Source organism: Castanea sativa, chromosome 3 (genome assembly GCF_040712315.1).
Source record: "Castanea sativa cultivar Marrone di Chiusa Pesio chromosome 3, ASM4071231v1".
In the NCBI taxonomy this organism is placed as follows: domain Eukaryota; kingdom Viridiplantae; phylum Streptophyta; class Magnoliopsida; order Fagales; family Fagaceae; genus Castanea; species Castanea sativa.
The window spans coordinates 10,941,277-10,950,983 of record NC_134015.1 but is presented as its reverse complement, the minus strand read 5'-3'; the positions used below and the strand labels follow the sequence as shown (position 1 = coordinate 10,950,983).

General features: G+C 34.2%; 1 protein-coding gene across 1 annotated transcript; it reads right to left on the bottom strand.

Moving 5' to 3' along the window:
- Positions 1-1,993: 1,993 nt before the first annotated feature.
- On the bottom strand, positions 1,994-9,218 carry LOC142629634 (glutathione synthetase, chloroplastic). The gene is made up of 12 exons (XM_075803654.1): positions 8,761-9,218; positions 7,768-7,937; positions 6,905-6,980; positions 6,246-6,376; positions 5,522-5,644; positions 5,347-5,427; positions 4,939-5,019; positions 4,769-4,838; positions 3,521-3,642; positions 3,016-3,155; positions 2,737-2,929; positions 1,994-2,479 (listed from the first exon to the last, which is right to left on the bottom strand). Exons 1-12 carry the CDS (start codon positions 9,151-9,153, stop codon positions 2,356-2,358), a joined length of 1,704 nt encoding a protein of 567 aa, XP_075659769.1. The 5' UTR covers positions 9,154-9,218; the 3' UTR covers positions 1,994-2,355.
- Positions 9,219-9,707: the final 489 nt, after the last annotated feature.

Sequence of the window (9,707 nt, the reverse complement as noted above, 5' to 3'; positions counted from 1 at the left end):
ATCTTGCGCAGTCGCACCCCAGCATCGATCGCGATAGCGCACCCCAGCATCGCGATCGCGCCGACGCACCCAGCCCTCGCGATCGCGCCGACGCACCCAGCCCTCGCGATCGCGCCGACGCACCCCAGCCCTCGCGATTGCGCCGTCGCACCCCAGGATCCTTGATCGCGCTGCCTTCGCGATCCTTGATCGCGCCTCCTCCTTCGCGATCGCGCCGCTTCTCTCGGATTTTAGGATTTTTTTTTTTTGGGTTTTGTTTTTTTTGTGATTTTACTGAGAAATGATGATAAATATTTGATTGGAAGTTGAGAAAATGTGAGCATCAAGTAAAAAATGTATTTTCTATAATATTTTCAAGATCATAACCAAACACCTGAAAATATTTTCCAAAGTATTTTTTAAAATGCCACCAAACACCTAAAAATATTTTCCTTTCCGGAAAATATTTTCTTTTCTTGAAAACATTTTCCGGAATTGCTTTACTGTCGAAACAAACGCACCCTTAGTGTCAATTTCAAGTGCAATGAAATTTTACCACATTTAACATCTATATGACCAATTTTATGCAAGCAAAGCACCCTATTGTTTATGAATAACAATAGAAAAACACACACACACACATATATATATGAACAACTTTGCAGAAAAATAATCAATACTTACAAAGACAAGAATAAAATTTTGGCTTCAAGAAACCCTAAGAAAGCTTCCAAGTTGGCAAGAAAGCTTCCAAGTTAGCCTCAATTTTAGTTTTGTAAAAGCCAAATTCATGTAGAAATCATCTATAACTTCTATTATATATAGAAAAATATTATGCCATTGTGTCAAAAAAGAGAAGTAGGCAAAGCAAGGCATTTATGTTTACTTGCCAACTTAGACTTGTATAATTCATGTAGAACAAGAGAAAAAAGTAGACAAGGCATTTATGCTTGCTTGCTAACTTAGACTTATATATTCTCTTTTATTTAATTTATTTTTATTCAATCCAAAATTCATACTGACATTTACGTTTTCTTTCTTTTTGCTTGCTTGTCTATACTAACACTTTTCACTATGTGACCACTATTACTTAATTGCAGCCACTAAGAGCTGTTTAGTCACCACCACTGTAGCTAAAGTTAACGTGATCTTCCACCAAAAGAGAAAAATTATTTGCAAGTAAAAAAAAATTGTAGGCCTAAAAAACATTTTTTTTTTTAAGATAATTTCATCCTATGACGCTCATTCTTGATAATAGGTCTTCATCATCAAACCAAAACACCAACTGATTTTTTGGTATATAAGCTAGAATACCAAGAAGAATTTTTTTTTTTTTAAGAAGAAATTATTAGAAAAAAGAACAAGAAAAAGATGGTAAATGTTGATGACAACATTGATGATGAAAATGTCAATAAAGAAATAATTTTGCAAGATGATAAACATGATGATAAAATTGACTTAGATGGAGTTGATTAGGCAAGATGATGAAAAAAAAATTATTATTTTGGCTCATATGTAATGTATTGTTATTACTTTTAAGTTTAATTAACTTGAATGTGTATGTTATAAACATGTATTAATTTGATTTATTTACTTAATTTTGTTAAATATTATTACTTATGTAATGATTAATATGATCATTAGTTGAATATATTCTGAATTTATAGTTAATATACTTTTTATATATGTATATTTATAATTTTTTAGATGTTTGTGTTCACGATACAATACACGATATAGAAAAATAAAAAATCAATTCACGATACATAACACTTTGACAACTATAATAAAGGCATGCTAAAAATAAATCAATTCATGATACAATTTACATTTTGACAACTATTCAAAACTATGATAAAAGCATGCTACCAAGGCATGGTTGTTTTCTTCCACTCTTTTGAATTTTTGCCATAAGATTTAAGATATTTTAGAAATTGCAAATTTTTGAGAAGCAATTTCACTGAATTTCGCCAAATTGAACTAATATATGCAAAAAACATGCAATAAATTCAAGTTAAAACGTTAAAAACAACAGAACTTTCACTACCTCAATTATTTCAATAACAAATTCCTGAATTTTCTTTGTACCTTATGACAAAAGATGTATTGAAGGACCATCATAGTTTACTATAATAGGATTACAAAAGGCCTTCTTAAATAAATAGAAAAGCTGGGAGCTCCACTTACCCAGTATAACCACATTGCCAAAATTAAAGGCAAGAGAGTCCCGTGTGTCGAGAGAGAGAGAATGAACTGAGCATTGGCAAATATCAAGATCATGGAATTTTGTGATGAGTGTTGCACGCTAAAAAGCGTATACAATGAATGACAAGTTCTCTTGGTTTATTTGAGTTGAAAACTTATAGGCCAGCTCCATCAAGTCAAATATATACTATCTAAGACTGCAAATCCTGCTGCAACACCACCTTCATCCGATGAAGATGTCTTTGTCCGCATCAAGAAACCACACTGGTCATTCATGATCACCTTGTCCTTGTTCCTGCACATTCCAGCCCAAGTCTATTAGTACTTTGCAATTGAGAAATGTGTGAAAAATATGCAGCAGGTAGTGGTTGCTTGGTATGTTACAAATAATGGAGGTAAGAAATTTGTTTTGCAAAACGCATTTGTACAATATCAAGTGACAGAAAACATGTGCCTTTTAACACATTCCTATATGCTTTTTTTTTTTGGGGGGGGGAGGGGAGGGGGGATGCTTGGGGAAACTTCCATTGCATAACTTGCAAGCTAACGTACCTCAAGTAAGCACCATAGATCCCAAGTTCTGATATGGCATGGTCTTTATGACAAATGCCATCACGCATCAAAAATGTGGGGAGAACAGTTGGAAATATCCTTTGCATTAGAATGTAAGCTGCATTTCCATCGGTCCCTTCCTTCTGCAATCTTTGGAGGGTTTCCCTCACATCAACACCATAGATATTGTTACCTGAAGTAGAATGGGAAAAAAAAAAACAAATTAATAATGTTATTAGTGACAAGAATAGCAAAGTGCAGTTTGGAAAGATATGAGACCTCCGCCTTCTCTTTGGGGTTTCATAACAAAAAGCTCAGGCTTTTCAATTGCCTTTTCGACAATATCTGAGTCATCCAAACTCCACAAACCAGCAAAGCATTCCCGCAGTTTGGCAATGTCCTCTTTATTGTCAAGAAACCTGTTAAAGCGAAGGACCAAAAGCTTAGGGAAATAATAATTGGAGCAAAGATGTTCAGCTAGAATTATGAAAAAGTATGGTACCAATAATTTTCAGAACTAAAATGCAAGAGTGAAATATCTGTCATTGTTTTAGCTTGTAAACATGTAAAGTACTTCAGATTCTAGTCTCTTGAATAAATTAAGTCCCTCCTCCACTTTTAGTAGAGATTACAAGGCATTTCTTGGGGTTGAAGGTAAGTCTCTTAACACTATATACATGCAGTTTCACACAAAAATTATTTGCATTAACCTATTATTAACAATTCTTCTAGCTATCAGTACCAATCTTTTTAGATTGCTTCCAAACACATAATCCTCCTTTACCTCTCAAGTACATTGGGTTTTGCAAGTTCTTGTTGAATCTTCTTGGTTCCTGCTAAATGATAAGATATTGATGGGCACTTGATGGCAGATGACTGCTCCATAAGTAGCCTAGCTCTCCATTCCTACAAATTGAGTAAGAATGAGTATGAAAAAAATCAAATGATAGACATCACATCATATCCTGAGCTCAACCCATCTTTTAGCATTGAAGTATCAAAACATATTATTGGCTTGGTATAATGATATTCCAGCATATGGATATTAGCATTTTATGACTGTGAACTTTTTCTTTATTGGTAAAGTCACCTATGCACCCAGTGAGTATTGAACTCAAGACCTCACCTTCTAACAACACTGAGGAGAAAGTGTCATTTGAGCCTCGAGTCATTGGGTTTTATGGTTGTGAACCATTAGAAATGATTTAGCATGTAACCAGCAGAAAAAGCTCAAAAAGTTAGAAGTCATTGCCAGATTTAGAAATTATCCAAACCTTTAATGATCTGTGTTATCCCCCCACCCCCAAAAAAAAGAAGTATCTTTGAAAAAGTTGAAGATAACTGCAAGACATTAAGTTTTGAATTAGTAACATTTTCAAATGCCAAGCCTTGTAGCTCAACTGGTTGGCACCTCTTGGTGTTTCCAAGAGAAACATCCAGGGTTCAAATCTCCCCACCCCCAACTATCAAATTATCCACACACCAAATAAAAATAATTACAAAAAGGACATAAAAGAAACTGAACTATATAAATCTAATGATGAAGTTAGGAATAGTTGGTGCCTTTCCATGCAATCTAAATTATAAATTATGGCCACTCAATTAAACAACACTACCCCCCGCCAAAAAAAAACCATCACATACACTGTCATGCACACACTTAAATTTCCAGTAAAATCTCCCATTTATGGATATTAGGAAGGTTTACCATTCACAACTCTGCATGAACTGATTCTTGAAAAATGATATTGGATATCCACTCTCATGGTGTAGAGCTATTCACAGTCAAGTAGTTTTTTCCAGACTTTATAGAAAACATAAAGAGGCACAGGATTACCTGGCAAACATTGGCAATCTCAACAATGACAGGACAGACGCTTATGTGACATTAAGGACGTAAAGATTGTCCATCAGCACCTAATATTTACTAGAACTACAGAACAAATGTATACATTTTCAAGGAAAAGAAAAGATTCTTCACAGGACAGAAATCTGATTCTGAGCAGCAGGAATATAAAGCAAATATGCTTACCAATTCTGAGGGATAATCATTTGGTGTATATCCAGCTCTAAAATAAACAACTGCAATTGCTTTGCCACCCCTGCAAGTGCAAAGCTTTTGTATATTAAATTCAGCAATATAGCATAGTAAAGCATCAAATATAGATAAGGAAAAATATTCTGAGTCGTAAGGCTACATACACAAGAAGCGTTCCATCCGGTAAAAGTTCTCCTTCTGCATCAATTTCTGCCAATGTTTTCCGAATAGTTTTAATGTTATGTGTGTTATAAAGTTAAGGAAGTTAAGTCTTTGCTGACTCTGGAAAAAAGCTTTCTTGCCAAAAAATTCTAAATAATAAATAAAAATATATGGCAAATAATTTTCTAGAATAGAAAAAAAAAAAGGGGTGGGGGTTCAAAAGGTAAACCAGTTTATTATAAAGTGCGCAAGATATTCTTAGCTTTTTATCAATATATAGGTTAAAAAAAAAATACAATAGCTGACAAGTAGTTATGCTAAGTGTGTACTTTTTTACTCATAAGCTATCTTAGAAGCACCATAAGTCTTTTTCACATAATGGGAGTGTGTCATAGACACAAAAAGGATATCTTTCATTCAGAACGGCAGAAAGCCAATGTTGATCATACATGTTACGTTCTTCAGCCTGAACCACAAACATAACTACAGCCCTGTATAATTTTATTCACAGTAAAATACATATTAAATCCCCCAGTGAATGCAGCAGCATAAAAGAAGCAGAGAAATCATCTTTTCAAATCTAACCTTGGGTTATTATATTCATTCCAGGCTTTAGCAAATGCCTCCACAAAGTGACTAACAGCCGAGTTGCTAGGAATCCTTTTAGGATCTAATCCAAGGTCTTCACCATGTTGAGTAAGTAAGCTTCTGCAGAATGAACAGTTGACGTTGAAATACTTCTTGATCATTCTTTGTTATTACATTTCCCAAATATGCATCAGAAGCTATACAAAAAAGACTAATTATGATCCAAAGGTTAATTTATAAATGATATCTCTAGCAGACCAAAGTGTTAGCATTATGGTCCTAGGGCCAATAAACAGGGAAACAACTGCAAACTGCTGAAGCAAATTGAAACAGGCAGGACAACAACCATGTCAAGATGGTGCTAACATAAATTTTAAGGCCATATTATGTATGATCAGATTTTTTTTCCATAAACGAATGGCAAAGACATACTAGATAAGTCACATCGAAAATTCAGTTCTTAAGAGCTTTGTTTCATTATTATAATTCCCGTTCCATTACTGAAGGCTCAAGAGAATTTTCCTTGCTGAGGTACAGAGATCATTTAATTTGATCAAGATGGACCAGTATGTAGTGTCTGCTTCATGGGTCACGGCCTTTTAACATAAAATAAGGAATCTAGAAAATCTTTGCAGCCACTTCAATGTGAGAAATCAAACTCAGCACATATATAAAAAATCTTAAATAAGATTTGAGATGCAAATTCCACAAAATACTCAACCTTTGGAGCTCATTGACAAGACAACTGAGGCCAGGGAATGAAGATGAAATTGTATTCAGCTCTATTTGGAGGAGCAATTTCGTTTGTTCATCAAGCATATAATCTGACCGATGTAACCCCAAGCGTATTTCCTATGTACACAATTAAAAAAAGATTAGTAACTTCCCCACAACTCAACAATAAAAATTACAGTACCCACTCTTTTACATCCAATAGTTGTCGAATTTTAAGAGAATGAAATTAATGTGTAAGGGTTGTAGGGAATTACACAAAATACCATAATGATTCTGTTTTATCTTTCATCACTTTTATGAGCAGAGCGTACCCTTCATTTAACAAAACATACAAGTAACTATCATTCAAAATGTATTTATTTATTAAAATAAATTTTTTTTTTTTTTGAATGATAGGTAAATTACACACATGTCCTATGGGTTTCGAACCCACAAATTCGCCAACCATCCTGATCTTAATGGTAGAAAAGTGCTATTTGAGGTAAATTCATTGGCTATTAAAAGAAAATCTCATTTATGCACCCTTAAACTTTATAAACAAGAATAAAAAAAACACTCAAGTAAATGACCAAGTAGCTCTATAAAGATCAAAATAAAGCATCTCACAAGAATTTGAGTCCATAGACCCCATCAATATATGCTTACCTCTTTCTTGTTAATCTCTAGCGTCTTGGAATGAATATCTAAAAGTCTAGAGGTAAAAGAATCTGCTTTCTTAGTTCTGCAATGTGAAGGATAGAAGAGTAATATCAATTCACAAGTATCTTCAATCTCTTTTTCCAACTGAGAGAAAATTGAACTTGAAGAAAAACAGAGAAAAGAAGTAGAAGATATCAAGCTTAAAGGTAGATAGACAGGAAGCAATACAGCTGTAAAAGGAATTTTGTGAAATTGACATATATAAGCTTTAATTAAACACGTGATAACAACAAGGACAAGCTAGAGTGGTGGTGAAACTATTTTATTAATATGCCATGCAGATACCAAGGACATTGTAGTGCAAAATCATTAGAGGGAGAGAGAGAGAGAGAGAGAGAAGGGCTAGGTGGAAAGCTTAGAAATGATTGGATGGACAGTAGACAACAACAACAACAACAAAAAGCATTAATCCCACCTTATTGGGATAGTGAGCACAATTGATATGAGCATGCTGACATGGAAGAGTGGCACAGAAAGAAAGCTAATGTTTAAATCTATATATACATATACATACATATATATATATATATATATATATATTTGCAAGAAGTTGGTGGTAATTCTCAACAGGAACAAGAAGAAAATGGTAGAGATGCTTCGAACTATGAGCCAACTTAATCAAGTCAGTGATTCAGCAATGGAAACCTAATAGGGTGAAATACTGGAACTTGTTTGGCAATACCCATGCCAAGTGGGCTGGATGATGCTTTGTTCAGTTCAATAAATTAAGCTGTTTGTTAACATTCATGCAATCGCATACATAATAATAATCGGACCATGTGTTTGTGTGTAGGAGAGAGAGAGAGTACCTGGACAATGAGTCCTGTAGAAATTTTCCATCCAAACTTACTCGATCAACAAGTTCACTGAATATAGGGGCCAACTCACACGCTTGAGTCCAATGACTTTCTGGGAATGGCACGGGCAATAAGGCAAATGGAGCATGTACCAAGCCTACACCAGGCACTTTTCCTGATCTCTGTAATTTGAAGCACCCAAAAATCAAATTCTAGTCTATATTGACAAAATAAAGGGCATAATCTCCTACATTGTGTGTCTAGGCCTATACCATCACCCTCCCAAAAGAAAGAAGAAAATCAAACTTGATCTTCTTTGCTAGGCTTGTGTCTAGGCCTATACCATCACCCTCCCAAAAGAAAGAAGAAAATCAAACTTAATCTTCTTTGCTAGGCTACCAACAACTTCATATGAATTCCTAATCAGAACAATTAAGATGTAGCTCTCTAGCTTTTTTATGAAAATTATATAAACTCAGAATGTGAGCACCATACTATCAGACTCATATGAAAATCTATACATATTACATTAAGCTTTTGATTCACATGAAACTAAAATGAACAATACCCAATCATCAATATATTTTAATAAATGCTGAACCAAGTTGATATTCTCTTCTTTTTTTTTTTAAAGAAACTACAACATAAATATATAAAAGTTATAATAGATATGAAACTTAGAGAACGTTTGGATTGGGCGTTTGCGCATCCATGTCCACGTCTGACTTTTTTTTTTTTTTAAGCGCGTCTGTCACTGTTCATTAGTCATGAACCGTGATTTTAGGCCATGGAAAGTAATTTTTGACATGAACAGTACTTTTTACCCATTTAAAAAAATTATTTGCTACCGCTTTTAATTTTCAGCAATATCCAAAAGTAACCTATGTTAAGCAACCAGGGGACAGCAAACCAATCAAAAACAACCAAAAGAAAATACCTTAAACGCCACAAAAAGTTAACAAGAAAGAGAGAGATTCGAAAGGATCATTCTTTATGTCCACTGACCTGAGCAGACTTGTCACCAACAACAAGGCCATGGAGAGAGCTCCAAACAAGAGAATCATAAACCATCTCCTGAATCAAATCCAGGTCAATCCCATGATAATCAAACATGGGTGGTGGTTTTCTCACACACCCCTCTTCCTGAGTCTCCACCTCCTCAACTTTCCCACACTTCACAGCCAAACCTGAACAAGGAAAAGAGGTCTGTGCCATGGTTTTTATTGGTTTTGCCAGATGTGTATTGGAGATTTTGTTTGTTGGGTACAAACATGTGTTGAATTTTGATTCAAGATTGGATTTTGATGAGGTTTTGGTGGTGATAGTAGGGAAGGAGAAAAGGGTCTGAGAGGAAAAAGTGAGGGAGTGAGTGGAGCAAGAGGAATAAGCAGCACCCATGAATTTGCTTTTGGAGTATTTGTGATTGTTTGACCCAAATTGATTTTGGGCTTACATTTACTTTGATTGATTGTGGGGTTGCTGAGATGTATGTGTACCTAATGAAACATTAGGAATGTTTTTTTTTTTTAAGGAATCCAAATATTTTGGGCTTGCTTTTCATTTTAAACTTAAATTATTCTGTAAGGAAAGTAAAATTTACATTTACTTTGATTGATTGTGGGGTTGCTGAGATGTACGTGTATCTAATGAAACATTAGGAATGTTTTTTTTTTAAGGAATCCAAATATTTTGTGCTTGCTTTTCATTTTAAACTTAAATGATTCTGCAAAGAAAACAAAAAAAGAAATATGGCAAGTACTGATCGGTAGAACATAAAATGCTACATAAAAAGTGGTACAGAAGATTTTAATTTTTTTTTAAAGAATTTAAATCTTCTATACCACTTTATGTTTCACCAATTTACTATGTGTATGATAACTTTTCATTTTAAACTTAAGTTATTAAAATGTAAAATAAAAACATGAAAAGTAGTGATTGGTGGAATATAAAGT